Here is a 16,955-nt window from a genome sequence, read left to right on the forward strand (position 1 = left end):
AACAGCTCCGGTCGACCTCCCACAGATTGTTCAAAGACTCTGTTTCGTTGGAGAATTTGGCTTTGAGAAGGGCGTGAAGGGGTCCGATGGCATAGAGATTTGGGCACAAAGTTCGAATCTTTTCGAGAATGGGTCCTTCCAAATCTTGGAATGAGTTCAATATGAGGGAGTGAAACTCGTAGCTTCGTTGGGTTTGTTCGACAATGAATTGGAGAAGATAGTCGTTTATGTCTGTGACCCGACAGAAACCTGGGAGGTCTCTGCATCTCAGAAGATTTTCCATTCCTGGTACGTTCGTTATCATTCTCTCCATGTCTTCCTCTCCTGTAATTTAAATAAATTACAAACATCTAACCACACAAAACAGAATTTAGAAAACAAATAAACATTTGGTATAGCTGAATGCCACACCCAAAAATGCTTCGGTGGGAGCAGAAGCAAAATTGATGCCACTCACACCCCACGAATCGAAATTAAACAAAGATTATAAATTGAATGAGAATATTAATGAAAGTGATTATAAATTAAACAAGAATTAATAACCAAAACAGATGAGGAACCTCGAATAGGAAGCTGGCCATCTTGAATGAGATGAGGAACAGAGAGATAAGTCCAGATAGAACAAGCACTGACAGTACGGAAACCAAAAACAGGTATCTTAATTTCAGCATCGTCCGCATCAACAAGAAACTTAAAGAGCCCATCGAGTATAGCGCAAGTGAGATCGGACCCAAAATGGCCGGAAATGAGAAAGTCTCTGAGAATGGGCTTGGTGACGGTTTCGAAGGAGGCGATGATGTCGGGGAAGAAGTCGAAGGTCCGAGGGTGGTCCGGGGGAAGGCCGTCGGTGATGGTTCGTGTGAATGTTTGATTAATCCACCACACCTAAATGGTGTGAAAGTTATCTTATTTATAATCAAATAAATTACAAGGATATGGAAATAGTAATAAATGAAAATAACAATAAATGGAAAGATACCTATGATAATAAGGCAAATATTAGATATTTGCCTTATAATAAAATATCAAATATAATATATATGGTAAACTATAATTTATTACTAAATATCCTTAACACCCCACCGCAAGCTAAGCGTCGGATTTAAACGAACGTGAAGCTTGAATCTGAAAAATTCAAAGAGGTTGAGAAACACTTTTCTTGAAGAAGTCAACAACCTGGTTCAGAGGAGGCGTAGAGAAACACTTTCTTGGCCATCGAAAATTGCAGAGGAATCGCCGCTCAGCGGCAATGCTGCCTTGGCTTCGGCGAGAATATGTCTAACCCATGAAGAGGGATTGTCGCTTAGCGACGATGCTGTCTTGGCTCTGGTGAGAATATTTCTAACCCCAAGAAGTAGAAGGGGAAACCTAGAGCAAGGGACAAAGACAATGTTGAAGTCGGAAGAGTCGCCACATTGGGCGAAGGAGCCAATTTTGGCAAGAAGGACAGTCGGAAGAGTCGCCTCATCGGGCGAAGAAGCCAATTTTGGCAGGAAGGGCGGCGGCAACTTGGTTGGCGAATAGGCCAGTGCGGCACCCAAATTCCGAAGGTAAATCTCTGCAAAAGGTTGATAGGTTTAGGTTAGGGTTTATGTGAAGGATGAAGGTTGATTGGGAAGAAAATAAGAGAGACTATATTGGCCAAGGGGAAAACCAATTTGGTTGGAAAAGGTGAGGTTGTATGTACAGAGTATGACGAAAGGTGATTTGGAGATCAATAGGGTGGAGCCGAAGAGTAATCAATTGGCTCCGACTACGGCAGCCATGAAGACTGCCCCTGCGGCGTCAAAACCAGCAGGGGTGGTGGAGAAAAGAAGATTAAAGGATTCAAAAGCCATTGAAAAGAAAGGATCGGGGTTGTTAAACCGAGAGGGCTCTGATACCATGTGAATGTTTGATTAATCCACCACACCTAAATGGTGTGAAAGTTATCTTATTTATAATCAAATAAATTACAAGGATATGGAAATAGTAATAAATGAAAATAACAATAAATGGAAAGATACCTATGATAATAAGGCAAATATTAGATATTTGCCTTATAATAAAATATCAAATATAATATATATGGTAAACTATAATTTATTACTAAATATCCTTAACAGTTCGGAAGCGGAAGGCGGGAAAGCGGGAGAAGCGGAGGAGGACATCGGAGTGGTGAGTGAGTTGGCGGTGGGAGTGAGGCGTGTTGAGGAAAGTGACGGTGATGCCGGCGCGTGAAAGAAGCTCGGCGAGCTTGAGCATGGAGTTGATGTGACCTTGAAAAGGTAAGGGAAAGATAAGAACGTGGGGAGCTTCTGGTTCTCCTTCCATGGAAATCCAATGACGCGAGTGTGTGATACAAAATTCAAAATTCAGTAATTTAAAATTTATTAAATACTTTTTAAAAGATTTTTAAATTTTTACATAAAAGAAAAATGCAACTTTTCATTTGGTATCTTTTCCTTGTCTCGTTGGTGAAAACAACAAATAAGTGGGGGCCATGGAATTGAGAATTCAAATTTTGATAAGCTTTCTCAAGGAAATAAATAAATAACAATGATGGAAATAAATGGATTTTTTTTTTTTATATATATTATTTCTAGATATAACAATGATTAAATGTTCTTACATAAGATATTCGATAGTAACGTAATTCGAATTTTACTTCTCTTGTAATGATTTCTTATCACACCCAGACTATTCTATTTTTGAACACAAATCATTAACCTCCTCCGCGATTTATTTAGCATGCATGAATGAAAACATAAACTAAATTTAAACTTTATTTAAACATTCAAAGTGACACACACGTACAAGATAGTTAAACAAACCTTTCCCCAAGAAAACTGCACCAAATTTGAACCAAATTCTGTTGAAGCCCACTAGTGGTGTCTCTTTAGTTGACTCAGAGTTGTAATGTCTTGGACGAGACGGTGAAAGTCAGCATACGACGATCCACCAGGGCGCGCACTTCGTTTAGCCAAATTAGCCATTGCAGCCGCGGATCTCATGAATTCCTCTTTTCTATCCACCATAAGCTCGTTCACCATTTTCGCCACGGTTCCTCTATCGCACACATCCTTCATATCCAACCCCAATTTCCACACATTGCTCACAAATCTACTGTTCACCTGCTGATCCGAAATATAAGACCAACAGATCATTGGCTTCCCCGCTACCACGCTCTCCAAAGTGGAGTTCCAACCACTGTGCGTCAAAAACCCTCCAACGGCTTCGTGGCCAAGCACTTCCTCTTGCGGCGCCCAACCCACCGTGTACCCTCTCTTTCTCGTCCCCTCCTCCAACTCCGCCGGAATTTCAACATCCCCATTTTTGCCCCTCACCAGGTCAGGCCTTATAACCCACAAAAAATTCCTCCCACTATCCACCAACCCATGCCAAAACTCCATGAACTTCTCCTCTCCCATTACCGTAATGCTTCCAAAACTGACATAAATCACGGATCCCGGCGGCTGATTGTCCAGCCATTTCAAACAGCTCCGGTCGACATCCCACAGATTGTTCAAACACTCTGTTCCATTGGGGAGTTCGGCTTTGAGAAGGGCGTGAAGGGGTCCAATGGCGTAGAGATTGGGACACAGAGTTCGAATCTTTTCGAGAATGGGTCCTTCCAAATCTTCGAAGGAGTTGAATATAACAGAGTGAAATTCGGAGCTTCGTTGGGTTTGTTTGATATTGAATTGCAGAATAGAGTCGTTCGTGTCTGTGACCCGACAGGCACTTGGGAGGTCTCTGCATCTCAGAACATTTTCCATTCCTGGTACGTTTGTCAACACTCTATCCATGTCTTCCTCTCCTGTAATTTCAACACATAAAATAGAATAGAAGAAACAAATAAACATTTATTTCCAATTCGCAATGGGTCGAAGAAGAAACCTCGAATAGGAAGCTGTCCATCTTGAATGAGATCATGAACACAAAAATAAGTCCAAACAGAGCAAGCACTGAGTAGACGGAAACCAAAAATGGGTATCTTAATTTCAGCATCGTCCGCATCAACAAGAAACTTAAAGAGCCCATCGAGTATAGCGCAAGTGAGATCGGACCCAAAATGGCCGGAAATGAGAAAGTCTCTGAGAATGGGCTTGGTGACGGTTTCGAAGGAGGCGATGATGTCGGGGAAGAAGTCGAAGGTCCGAGGGTGGTCCGGGGGAAGTCCGTCGGTGATGGTTCGGAAGCGGAAGGCGGGAAAGCGGGAGAAGCGGAGGAGGACATCGGAGTGGAGAGTGAGCTGGCGGTGGGAGTGAGGCGTGTTGAGGAAAGTGACGTTGATGCCGGCGAGTAAAAGAAGCTCGGCGAGCTTGAGCATGGGGTTGATATGGCCTTGAAATGGCAGTGGAAAGATTAGAACGTGGGGAATTTGTGTCTGTGATTCCCCTTCCATCGTGTTTATGTGATTACTCAAAACACCAAATTTGATTTAAATAATGTTTTTTTTTTCTTTTTGTTTGGTTGACTAAGGGTAGTTTTGTTGAGAGCTTGGTTTAAGATTGACTTTAATAGGAGGAATAAGATGCCCCGAATGAATAGGATTAATTAAATAGCTGTAAGATGCCTCAATAATAAGAATAGAATGCTTCAGAATAACATGAAAATTAATATCAAAATTTCATACAAATAAATAAAAGTCACATTTTTATTATAAACTATTTAACTTTAGATAATTAATGGTGGTTAGTAATTTTATTTTATTTTATTAAATTATTATTTAAATAATAAAACTACTTGAATTTTCCTTATTAACTACTATTATTATGAATAATATGTTTTGAATTTATATCACCAAACAAATTTTGGTAAAAATAAATTCACATAAAACAATTAATTTAATATAGTTATTAACAATTTATTTTGTTTTTACAATGTTATTTGCATTTATTTTATATAAGTAAGACGTTTATATAAATTAATTGATTTTAAATTGTGAAATAATGTTCTTACTCTAAATTTTTACTATAATATTTAAAATATATAAACTTGAATAAGTTTAATTTTTTTTATTATTAAGCAACTAATTAATTATTATTTTTTTAAATAATTTAAATAAATAAATAATTAGATTACCCGTATAAAGGATTTAAGCAAGTCAAACCGTGATTAATCATATTAATTTATAATATAACAATAATTTATTGTACTATAATAAATAATATAATTGTTTTTAATATATTGGAACAAATTATAAATTTAATTTAAATTTATTTTATAAAAATTAAATTAAAAAAAAAAAGGAAAAACAAACATAAAACAACATTAAAAAAAAAAGTAAAAGAGTAAATGAAAAAACGCATCAATTTTTAAGAATACAAAAAAATTTCATTCCATCGAAAAAAACAAGGAATAACTTATAATTTTTTCGAAGGTGAAAAATGTGACAGAGATAAAAAAAAGATTATTACGAATATTCCATTATTCGTAAGCTGTGACAGTTAAAGTATCTAAAACTTTTAAGGATCTTCAATTACTTTCCTACTCTAATTTTTATGTCACCAATTTAATATATCATATTAATTTATTTAATAATCAAAAAAATATAAGGATGCACAAAATTAAAAATAAAGAGTACATCTATTTCCTGTTTTATTAGAATTACAGTTTTTTGTAATGATTTTTTAAAAAATAATTTACTAAATTTTAAAATATTTGTATTCGTTTTATTTATATTTGATATCTAGAAAAAATTTAAAGAATAAATTAAGACAAAAAACAAAAAGAAATAAGAATAATTTACTTTTTTTTTTTCATTGTTTTATATATTTGAAGACAAAAGTATTTAAATGAGAGGATTTTCAAATAAATATAAAACATGACTCCCGTTTTTAAATGGATAAAAATAATTTAAATTTTATATTCCCTCTAACAAAACGGTTAATATTTTATTTCAAAATATTCTTAAAAAATAACCTTACCTTCATTTAACAAAACGGTTAATATTTTATTTCAAAATATTCTTAAAACTTTTTAAAAAATTTCATAAAAGCTTCAAAAACACCATTATACTTTTTTTAAAAGTTCAAAATAATATTATGTTTCGAAATTATCATGAACTTTCAAAAGTAATATTAGAAAGTTTGGTGATAATCTTCGAGTTCTTGATAGACTATTACTATCCTTATATCGATGGAAATAATTATATATTATTTTTTTTAAGTTAGAGGGTGCTAATATTATTTTTAAAATTTTATATGCATTGTTTAAAATATAATATTAATTGTAAGTGTATTTTTTAACTTTTTAAAAATTTTAAATAGTATTAATGAGATATTTTAAAAATAGTATTAAAAGCTCAAATATATGAAACTAAATAAGAATCTTTTTGAGAATTAAAAAAAAAATTAAAATATTATTAAACTTTTAAAATATTTTTGAGATAGGTGTATTTTTGTTAATTTAACCTAATAAAAAAATCAATATATTTTTAAATGAGCAACTATATTGATGTTATATATAGGCCTATTGTCTTAAAAAAAATTAGGTGGCGGTCGGTCTTGAATGAGATGAGGAACTGAAAGATGACATTGGAGGAACATAAAGGACATCTCCACGGTAGTCGAAGCTCTGGTAGAACAATACATATTGTACGTCGGATCTTTTATTATAAGGCAAATATCTAGATATTTGCATTTTTTACTATAGGTATCTTTCCATTTAGTGTTATTTTCATTTATTGTAATATTTGGGGTGTGTTTTTGGATTTCAAAGCCTCCGAATTGGGCTAGATGAAGTTTCAAGAGGCCCACTAAGGGTGTTCATGCAGAGGGCCAGAGGCCGAAGCTTTATTATTATTTTGTGCAACAGGGCCGCCACGGAATGTCCCGCGCGCATATGCTTTCCTGATGGCAATCAAAGCAAAGCAGATATCCATTTTGAGGTCACACTCGGATCCGCATGTGTTCTTAATGGGTTTCTGTAAAGATTGAATTTTTGATGACTTCCTTGCTGCTTTATTTCGTCCAAAATCAAATTAAGTGAGGTGGGGTTGAAGCAGGCTTGTGGGGTAGGGGAGGGTGTCCTTGTATGGGATTGATTCAATTGACTTGTCCTTTAACAGGGAGAGTCCCCCCTCCCCCTCCTCCTCCCTTATGGCTTCACTACCTCTTTCAGATTTGAACATGCTTTGGGTGTTTCATCCGAGGTTACCTATTGAATTGGGTGGGAAAAATCAACCAAATTCGAAACATTTGTGACTCGAGCGAACACAAATAGAGTTCACAACCCTATTTTCAAATTGGTCTCGTGGAATAGTAAAAAAAAAAATCTCAACCCATCAACCCATTCCAATTTTCGATCTTTCAAATATTTAAATAAATCCAAATCTAAATGGAAAAAAAATATAACCGCTTCAATGGTAAATTATGAGTTATGTGAACACGTGTAAGTCATATCCATTAAGGTGTTAAATGGGGTGGATTGAACAAGTTTTGTAGTAACAATTATTGATATTGCATGTCTGTCTATATGTTCTCTCAGTTGACATGATAGATGGAGACTCCGATGAAGAATATAACTTAAGGTTTATCATTTAAGTTTTTTCCTATCATTTTCATTTGTGGTTGGATATTCATTGTCATCGTCATCTATTTTATTATGAATGATTTAATATTAATATTTTTATATTTTGACGGACAGATCACTCAAGGACCACATGCATTTATATGTTAAAGGGACACAATTATATGATCTAATAAAAGTTCACTTTTCACCTTCACGAGTTTTTTTTTGTTCGGTAAGGTTCAATCATTACAAACTTTAAACTATATGGACCAAGTTGCGAAATCCAAAATTTTGAGGACTTTAATTCTTACAAATTTTTAAGTATAGGGGCAAAATGTATTAATTGGGAGTAGATGAAAGGTATGAATATTGGAGCATGGTAGCAACTAGTCCAATATTAACAAACTCCGCGACTAACTCAGGACGATGCACCCAACCAATATAAGTTGTGGTCTAAATGTCCTACATCTAAATATTAAAGGTGTACCACTCGAATTAATTGTCTTTTATCGTTGTACACTGGTCCACTAAATCAACAATTGTTCAATCACTTAATCATACATTAATATTAGCATGGATAGATGTATGATTTGAATTCTTGTCTCAATTCAAATATCTTCGCTATACGAGTATTGAAAAGTGAGAAAATTTGGACTCGGGAGATATGATTTTAGGATTGATCTTGATGTTCTAACCATAAAATTATAGAAAACATCATTTTGAGCCTTGGAGATAAAAGGAGATAAAAGGAAAGATGGAAAGAGAAAGGGGGTAGTGGGAGGTGCAAAGATTGATGGTCCTTTATGCACCACCAATTGGGTTACAAGGCCTGAGAAGAAATAACACAATTTGTCCGGAAAATGAGGAACATGAATGGGCCAATAATGAGAGCAAAAACCAAACCCACCCTGGGTTTGGTTCCTGATGAGCACAGGTGCAGTATAAGGCAACCACAAAACTGACCCCACTTGGTTTGTTTGGGTTGATATTGCATTATTATATTATGTGGGGTATTGTGGGGGTGTGGGGTGTTAATAGAATAGCACCCATTTGTTTGCAAAAGCCTGCACTCTGGGTTCGTGGTCCAATTTGCTTCACTAGTGTGGACAAGATCTAGCACCATACATCATGATCTCTCAAGAACGACGACAACAAGAAGAAGAAGAAGAAGAAGAAGAAGAAACCCCTCATAGGATTCTTCACCCTATGCCCCACCAATCCAACGCTCCTGATTCAAGCTTCTTCTTTTGGAACTGTGTTTGTGACAGTGAAAACTCATCCCTCCCACCACCAATCCCCACATTTCTGGGTTTGAACTCCGAGTAATTCTAAAAGGGCATCATAAAAATCGAGTCTTTTTCAAAGGCGATAGAAAAAATGAGCATGAGCATGAGCAGAGCTAAGATTAGGGTGGTAGCGGGTGAGGGGGTACCTTTCCATGTGCACCATTTATAAGCTACCCACCATTCTGCATTATGGAGGAAGCTTTCAAAACCCCCCATCAACCCCATCCGCCCCTTCTTTGTCGCCCCCATGTTGGCCACCTCGTTCTTCTCCCTCCTCCCACATCTTTGCACGCACACTTTGAACTCTCCACAATAATATGATATTGTCCACTTTAAGCGCAAGCTCTCGTGGCTTTGCTTCGAGCTTTCCCAAACAGTCTCATACCAATGAAGAGAGTATTCTTTCATTACGAATTCATGATCATTTCCTAAATTAACCGATACAATACTTTCATCCAATAATATAGACATATAAACCGATTCATAAATCATTAAACGAATTGATGTGATGTCATAGTCACTCTTATATTATTACATGTATGACAGATATTAGATAATAGAGGAGCCTCCAACAAATTAAATGATTTTGAAATAAATTAAGTTGAGAATCAATAAAAAAATTCATAAAAACTATATTAAAAAGAAGTAAATAAAAAATAGATGTAATTTTGTTTGGTTAGATTCTACCTGTCTCTTCAACTATAACTTTGGATGAACCAAAAAGGTGTACTATGAGGGGAATGTGTTTTTGCCCTTATCACAAACTATCAAACCAACACACACAAGTTATTGGACCACATATACATCCCCTTTCACAAATTAATTTTATTTTTAAAAATACAAAAACCTCATTTTTTTTAAAAATATATTATTATTTTTAACATAATCATACATAAACTATCTAAACGTTTCATAATTACATAAATTAAACTTATTAATGTATAAGACAAACCATTGAAAAAATATTTGAAAATTTAATCTCTAGCGTATGTTTCATATTTATTAAATGTACATATAAATATATATATATATATACATAAANATATATATATATACATACACACATATATACTTACAGCTTCTTCTACATATAATTTTGGATCATGCTATCCCTTCGGATTCCTCCTTTAGGTAGTTCCTTTAATTTCAACCCCCTTTACCCTCCACCGCACTCCGCCGTCTCGCCGCTCCCCCCATCCCAAACTTTCCGGCAACCCCATCAAAGCTTTTGCATCTCAAGTACGTTCCCCCCTTCTCTTCCACTGCTTACCTTTTTTGATATAGATTTGTATGTTTGTTTTTTAAATTGGACGAGTCGAGATCTAGATCTGATTTCTTAACCTAAAAGTGTTTGGTCGGTCGAGTAATGAGATTTGTATTTATCAAATTATAAACACAAAATTTTAATTTTTTTTCATACTATGTTGTTATTACAAGTAATGAATTATGAATTAAAAAAAAAAAATAGAAAATTTTAAAGTTCTTTAAAATTTTGAGAGAGCAAAAGGCAAAGGGAATCCAATACCATAAAGAGGTGCAAAAGGCAAAGAAAAAGAAAGGGTATTTTCTTATGTTCTAAAGCACTTGACCCCCCAACTCTCAAATGTGATATGGGCTCTTCTCCTTCCCATTTTGATCCCTTTTCTCACATGCCCTCCACACCTTTCATTACGCTCTCCTTTATCTTCAATAATTTACGGGTAAACTCTCCTTTCGTTAACGTCCCATCTAACAATAACTTTTTCACTCCGCAGATTTCTGTGTTTATTTGAGTTTGTAATGTACGAGAAGTTCATGAAACCCTAATTTTTCATGAACTTTTATAATAGAATATTATTTGAAAGATGAATGTAAAATCTCACGTTAGTTAAAATGTGAAACCTCTTCCTAATAGACGCTTTTTTAAATCATAAAACTAACAGTGATACATAATGGACTAAAATGAACAATATCTATTAGCGGTGAACTTAAGTTATTTCAATGAAGATGTCTCATTATCAAAGCACACAAAGGAGCTTCAAGGACGACGACGAATATGATTTTGTTTTTGGGTGGTTCATGTCTTGAAATATTTTATGTAGGTTAAGGAAGGTTTGGACCCATGTTGTTGAAATGCCTAAACTTTATGATTAAAATGCAAAAATTGAACATATGATGAAAAGCAAGGGTTAATTATTTGAATAAATATTTTATAATATGGTGGGGGTGTGACAAATTTGGTGCATGTCTGGGAGTGTTTGAAAAGAAATGATCACGTTTTTGGGAGGAGGAAAGTCTTCCATTAGTGAGAGGCATGGGAGGCCACGTTTCCCCATCATTCTGCCCCTTATTACACACACCTTCTTGGAAGCAATAAAGGGTCACAGTGTAGGCCAAAATGAAACGTTATTAACTTCCAACAATCTACTGGGCCTCCACTATTCTTCAGAGTCGCTCCAAATCCATCGACAACCACCGCAACACTCTGTTCCTTGCTTTTAAATGCCAGAAACGCAACCGATCGTTTCCTGCAATTCATCCATTTCAATTTCCATGTTTGGATCGTTTCATATATGAATGGTGTTTAATGAACCCTCCAAAATGAGTCCTGTCGGTGTCTTCTGCAATGTCTATAGCTTTGTAAACATCAACAAGAGTTTGGTTGTAACCCAATCCTTTAGAGTCCACCACATACGCTCTTCTTTCACATCTCACCATCTACCTTCTTTAAATTCCAGCGTGACATATTTATCTTTCTTGGGATCTCATTCACCCTCTTGAGTTCGATGTCTGATTTTGATATCATTTGTAATAGTCTAAATTCATTACTATCAAAATATGGTTCTATTTGGATTCTTCTTCTAAGCTTCTTTTGAAAGTTTTAAGATGCATCGGCTAACTAACGAATGGTTTTTACACCTTTATAAAGAATGTATCGAAATATTCTTTAGCCAGAGTAGAGGGGAAGCAAACAGAAGAAGATTAAAGAGAGAAGGGACATATTCTTTCTCTTTCTTTATAAAGGTGAAGAACACTTTGAAATACATAAAAGAAGTCAAACAAACAATACCCATTCAATGTATAAAAAAATGGGGAAACGAGTAAAGCATTTGAAATATTTATACATAAACTACGAAACTGGCGAATGATGCTTTCCAGAGCTGCGTGGTCCTGAAATTCTCGAGTCCCACATCGCTATTTCTTAATTTCCCCTCCTCTTCAACTCCTATAAATTCACCCTCTCAGCTCTCAACTCTCCATTCAGTTTAATACACAGTTCCCATTTCTTCTTCCTTTTCCCTTTCCTTGTCCTTTTCTTCTGTAAAAGACTGCAATGGCGGACATGGGGAAAGTGGTTTCTTGCCCCACAGTTGGCTCATGGAAGCAACAGTTCCTCAAAGCCAAACAACACAACAAACTGGTACACTTTTTTCCTTCCTTTCTCTTTTCACCACGCATACAACAAATCTCATTCTAGTATTCTTTTCAACAGCTGGTTGTCAATTTCACTGCAACATGGTGCCGCCCGTGTCGTGCCATGGCACCAGTGCTCGACGAGCTAGCAAAGAAATCGTGTAATAACGTGACATTCTTGAAAGTCGATGTTGATAAACTCATGGTATGTTCGAAACTCTCTGATCTGAGAAATTCACTTACTTCTAGGACGCAACGACCGTGACAATAACTGTGATTATCATTGTAGAGTGTGGCCAATGAGTTAGGAGTGGGCGCCCTTCCATCGTTTCAATTCTTCAAGAACGGACAGTTGGTGGACAAGTTCGTGGGCGCAAAGAAAGATGTATTGCTCAACATCGTGTCTAAACATAGCGCATGAAGCTGGTCTTTTCATCAGAGTTTGCTTTCGTAAATAAACAACAATGCTGCAAAGAAACATGAAACGTTGTGCAACATATTTACACGTTTATGTTCTATGGAGATGGTCAGTGAATCTTTGTCATGGCTATCAACCAACCCTCTCTGGATTAATAAATCTTTTTTTCTTCCAAAACAACTATAAACACGGGTTTGATATTTAATTAAGGCAGAGAATATATTCAAAAAATTTATTATAATTAAGAATTCTGAATGTGGAATGCTAGAAAAGAATTTTCGTAGTCTTCTAGCCATTAAATAACATTGCAATATGGGATTGGAATAGAAACCACAAATCTGAAAAGATTGTGACAATATATTTATCAATTATGAATTCAACCCATATACGATACAAATCCACCAGATGAACTTGTATACGTTATAGTTAGTGCATGCTGATGCTACCGAAAACCAACAAAATAATAATAATAATAATAATAATAGAAAACTCGGAGTGGACGCGTCCATATATAATATTACCTGGAGAAACAATCCCTGCTCTTGTGATTGTGATATACAATATTGATGAAATTCATGTTTATTTATTCATGCTTTGGTAGATAGAAAGGTGAAGAAAATTACAGCGTTTCTACATGTAGGCAACGTCAACCGCACGTGAAAATGAACAACAATATGGTTGTAATAAAGTAGAAACAAATAAGTTAAAGACAAAACCCACATTCATGGGACGAACAAAAAACAGACAGGAATCGATGCCTTTTAATGTTAAAATGCCATGAACAGTTCACATTCTTCAACTGCCCCAACACTGAAAATTAGTAAACTTATAAATTAGTAAAATTGGTATAAACAATATTCTATAATGTCATTGTAGAGAGTCGTGGTTCCGTAGATAAATTCATGAAGCTTCAATCTTTATGAAACAATAAAAACCTTCCTAAACATTTATGTTTGATGTAATAAAGTTTCTAATTAATATGTAATATCTCAATAAACACAACTACGATTTAAATGTTTAATAAGATCTTGAGCTAATTATTAAAATATTATTACTATTTTAATTTCAAGAGTGATTTTTATAAACACAACTACGTTTAAATGTTTACAAAAAAAATGTTTTATTTTTCTTTCTTTTATAGACATGTGTTTAAAACCATAAGTCGAGGGCTAAAGCAGATAGTATCGGTTAGCGGTGGATTTTAGGCCATTACAATCGATATTAGAGCCAGTCACTAAATGATACAAGACATCGGTGGAAAAAGGGTTAGACCCTCTCTATAATAGACTCCTTTTAAAAATGTGAGGTTGATAACGCTAGATAATGGACTAAAGCTAATAATATTTACTACCAAAAGAAATAGTTAAAGTTGATCATGAAGAGCATGAAGTTGGACTATTTGAAGTTTAGGCCTACATATTTTGAGCCCGGAGATTGACAAATACATGGACAGGTCATTTGTAAAGAACATTCAAATCGAGCCCCAATACAATTGAATCAGCTCAATTCATGGTCCTTCTTCAATTAAATCAGCCCAATTCTCCCTGGGTTGTCTCTAAGATAAGGCACTACCCGCTAGCTCCATTTTTCCGTTTCGTTCGTTCCCCAAAGAACGATCATCATCCAAAGCTTCTGCAGCTGCAGGTAGAGTTTCGGTGCGCTTTGTTTAATTCCTGTTGTTGTTTCGCATATGTTCTCAGCCGTAGAGCCCTTCTTTATCCTGAATGAATCAACCCCTTCGGCCATAGCTCAATTTCTTTATTATACTTAATACCCAATACGTTAAGCGCTGAAATTTGAAAAATCTGATGCTTGCTTACCGTGGAAGCTCAACTGGGTTCGATGCCCTCGTGCCGAAGGTAAGCAGGAAACTTCCAACTTCGCCAATCTCGTTTCAACAATATCTAAATGTTTAATCCCATAATTTTCCCCTTTCCCTTGAAGAAAGTTTGCATTTACAATTACAACAAATTGGCATTTAGAGCTGCCAGTGTCAAGTGTGTCCACAAGCAAGCTGCGCAGTCGCTTACAAGTTCCACCACAGCTGAGAGGTGTTCTTGTTTTTCTTCTCTAATATTGCTTTCTGATTTTGCTTTCAACTCCATAACTTTGATTTTGATGTTGCTTTGATTAAATATAGACGTATTGTTAAGAAGAAGGTTGGGAAGGAGGCCCACCATTTATGGAAGAAAAGAGATTCTGCTGGCTCTGGCCAAAAAGCTCTGAATCTTGTTAGAATTGTAAGCTGCATTTCGTTGAATCTTCTCTCTTAGTGCCTTTCTAATATTGAGAGGAAACAATGGGAATATTTAACATCTTGTAGGTTTCCCAATGCCCCAATGAGAAAGAAGCTGTATATGGAGAATTGAATAAGTGGATAGCTTGGGAGACGGAGTTTCCATTGATTGCAGCTTCTAAAGCTTTAAGAATACTGAGGAAGAGAAGTCAATGGAAGCGTGTCATTCAAGTATGAATAAGTATACTCCTACTCATTGTCCTAAATTTTTATGTATGTATTTAATATACTTAATAATTGTTTGTCTTACAAAATGTTGGACTTATATTGTCTTTGTACAATTAGTGTCTAGTGTCACGGGGTTGTGACATCTAGCTCATAGCTATTGTGCTAACAAGTGTTCGATATGTGTCCAACAAGTGTTGGAATGTCCGATTGTTAGTTTTGCACTTATTTGATAAGTTGTGGTTTGTTCAGTTTTTATATTGAAGTTTGATCTTGAAACTTGGTCATTTAGACTTCTTTGTGCTTAAAATATGACTCAAGAAACAAGACAACACTTCGGATGTGGTTGATACATCAAATTTTATTATTCCTGTTTTAGATTTAGCTTTATGGACAGAGAACTCATGGTTGTTGGTTCCATAATTGGGAATGATGAAACAACAATGAGTTCTTATCTTTGAGAAAAATGTTTGTCGAAATATAACACCGAACTACTTCTGGCATTGGAAACCTCAGTGTTGGACTTGCAAATTACTTGTGCGATTGGCATGTGAAAGGATCATCTCTGATTAGCCTAGTTCGGTAACATGGGCTCGTGACCTGAGTGGGGGTTCTCACTGGTTTGAATGGGTGGAGGGGTTGACGTTGGAACCCTTCGATTAGGGAAGATTCAAATTTAAAAAGATAATCTCAGATTAACAAGAAAGGTTGGAAGAAGAAAATCTGTTGTCTTTTGCCTATGTTGGTTGCTTAAAGTTCTTCCTTTTCCGTTGTAAAGTTTGAGCTTATAAATATTTATGAAGAGGTTTCTGTATACAATCAATGCTTCTTATTACTCAGGTGGCAAAGTGGATGCTAAGCAAGGGTCAAGGTGCCACAATGGGTACCTATGACACTCTTCTTCTGGCATTTGATATGGACAAGAGGGTGGATGAGGCCGAATCTTTATGGAACATGATTTTGCATGCACATACTCGTTCCATCTCTAAACGACTGTTTTCTAGGATGATCGCTTTGTATGACCATCATGACTTGCAAGATAAGATTATTGAGGTATTGGGAATGGGGACTCTCACATCTCGCTTGTACCACCCTATGCAATCTTCTCTTCATACCATATCAATGACCTGCTTCAATTTTTTCCATCTCTTGGTACAGATATTTGCAGACATGGAGGAGTTGGGAGTAAGGCCAGATGAAGACACAGTTAGAAGAGTAGCCCACGCCTTTCGAAAACTAGGTCAAGAAGAAAACGGGAAAACGGTCTATAAAAGATATGGCTGCAAATGGAAATACATACATTTCAAGAGTGAGAGGGTTAGAGTGAGAAGAGATGGATGGGATGAAGATGATAAATGAACCAAACTGAAAGAAAAGATTTGTGGCTCAAACTATTGAAGGGCAGAGACTCCTGAACTTCAACATGGATTAGCTCACAAGGTATTTATCTACCAATTGCCGTTAATTATATGCGTTCTATTGGCAGTCTGGAAGTTAATTTGCAGTCTATTTTTCTCCTCTGTTCTATTTGAACATCTTAGCAGTAGTAACAGAGATAATGCAAACACTGTAATATATTAATATGATATGAAAAAGGTAGTGTATATGTTAATCAAGGAATTTATCTATCACGTTTGGAGCAAGTTTGTTTTCTAGAACCATGGTTCTCTTTTAGCTTGAGGTATTGTAAGAGCACAAGCCCACCGCTAGCAAATGTTGTCCTCTTTGGGCTTTCCCTTTCGAGCTTCCCTTCAAGGTTTCTAAAACGCGTTTGCTAGGAAGAGGTTTCCACACCCTTATAAAAAATGTTTCGTTCTCCTCCTCAACCATTTTACGGGGCCCAGCGTCCTCGCTAACATTCGTTTCCTTCTCTAATCGACGTGGGACTCCTCAATCCACC

General features: G+C 35.8%; 4 protein-coding genes across 5 annotated transcripts in view; 2 read left to right on the top strand and 2 right to left on the bottom strand.

Moving 5' to 3' along the window:
* LOC111491114 (7-deoxyloganetic acid glucosyltransferase-like) overlaps positions 1-2,341 on the bottom strand; it is a 4,203-nt gene extending 1,862 nt beyond the window's left edge. The window contains exon 1 of the mRNA XM_023139877.1: positions 2,106-2,341. Coding sequence (XP_022995645.1) covers positions 2,106-2,313 — 208 coding nt within the window. The 5' untranslated portion in view covers positions 2,314-2,341. The remainder of the gene's footprint in view (positions 1-2,105) is intronic.
* Positions 2,342-2,747: 406 nt separating this feature from the next.
* LOC111491108 (7-deoxyloganetic acid glucosyltransferase-like) lies at positions 2,748-4,401 on the bottom strand. The gene is made up of 2 exons (XM_023139864.1): positions 3,880-4,401; positions 2,748-3,799 (listed from the first exon to the last, which is right to left on the bottom strand). The coding sequence occupies exons 1-2, from the start codon at positions 4,385-4,387 to the stop codon at positions 2,865-2,867; spliced, it is 1,443 nt and encodes a 480-aa protein (XP_022995632.1). The 5' UTR covers positions 4,388-4,401; the 3' UTR covers positions 2,748-2,864.
* A 7,353-nt stretch (positions 4,402-11,754) lies between these two features.
* LOC111491878 (thioredoxin H-type-like) lies at positions 11,755-12,770 on the top strand. The gene is made up of 3 exons (XM_023140955.1): positions 11,755-12,183; positions 12,256-12,381; positions 12,466-12,770. The coding sequence occupies exons 1-3, from the start codon at positions 12,097-12,099 to the stop codon at positions 12,595-12,597; spliced, it is 345 nt and encodes a 114-aa protein (XP_022996723.1). The 5' UTR covers positions 11,755-12,096; the 3' UTR covers positions 12,598-12,770.
* A 1,392-nt stretch (positions 12,771-14,162) lies between these two features.
* LOC111491588 (pentatricopeptide repeat-containing protein At4g18975, chloroplastic) lies at positions 14,163-16,686 on the top strand. Of its 2 annotated transcripts, XM_023140566.1 has the most exons (7): positions 14,163-14,238; positions 14,301-14,453; positions 14,539-14,645; positions 14,735-14,834; positions 14,918-15,061; positions 15,896-16,108; positions 16,214-16,686. In XM_023140566.1, the coding sequence occupies exons 2-7, from the start codon at positions 14,403-14,405 to the stop codon at positions 16,412-16,414; spliced, it is 816 nt and encodes a 271-aa protein (XP_022996334.1). In that variant the 5' UTR covers positions 14,163-14,238; positions 14,301-14,402; the 3' UTR covers positions 16,415-16,686. The 2 variants fall into 2 exon arrangements, with proteins under 2 accessions (XP_022996334.1, XP_022996325.1); XM_023140557.1 differs by having other exon boundaries at positions 14,169-14,453.
* Positions 16,687-16,955: the final 269 nt, after the last annotated feature.

This window comes from Cucurbita maxima, unplaced genomic scaffold, assembly GCF_002738345.1.
Source record: "Cucurbita maxima cultivar Rimu unplaced genomic scaffold, Cmax_1.0 Cma_Scf00001, whole genome shotgun sequence".
NCBI classification, from domain to species: Eukaryota; Viridiplantae; Streptophyta; class Magnoliopsida; order Cucurbitales; family Cucurbitaceae; genus Cucurbita; species Cucurbita maxima.

Coding starts and splice junctions, on each gene's coding strand:
- LOC111491108 (XM_023139864.1), bottom strand. CDS start 4,387: ATGGAAGGGGAATCACAGACACAAATTCCCCACGTTCTAATCTTTCCA. Junction 3,800..3,879: donor TGGACAGCTTCCTATTCGAG/GTTTCTTCTTCG, acceptor TTGAAATTACAG/GAGAGGAAGACATGGATAGA.
- LOC111491878 (XM_023140955.1), top strand. CDS start 12,097: ATGGCGGACATGGGGAAAGTGGTTTCTTGCCCCACAGTTGGCTCATGG. Junction 12,184..12,255: donor CCAAACAACACAACAAACTG/GTACACTTTTTT, acceptor TCTTTTCAACAG/CTGGTTGTCAATTTCACTGC. Junction 12,382..12,465: donor TCGATGTTGATAAACTCATG/GTATGTTCGAAA, acceptor TTATCATTGTAG/AGTGTGGCCAATGAGTTAGG.
- LOC111491588 (XM_023140566.1), top strand. CDS start 14,403: ATGCTTGCTTACCGTGGAAGCTCAACTGGGTTCGATGCCCTCGTGCCG. Junction 14,646..14,734: donor AGTTCCACCACAGCTGAGAG/GTGTTCTTGTTT, acceptor GATTAAATATAG/ACGTATTGTTAAGAAGAAGG. Junction 15,062..15,895: donor AATGGAAGCGTGTCATTCAA/GTATGAATAAGT, acceptor CTTATTACTCAG/GTGGCAAAGTGGATGCTAAG.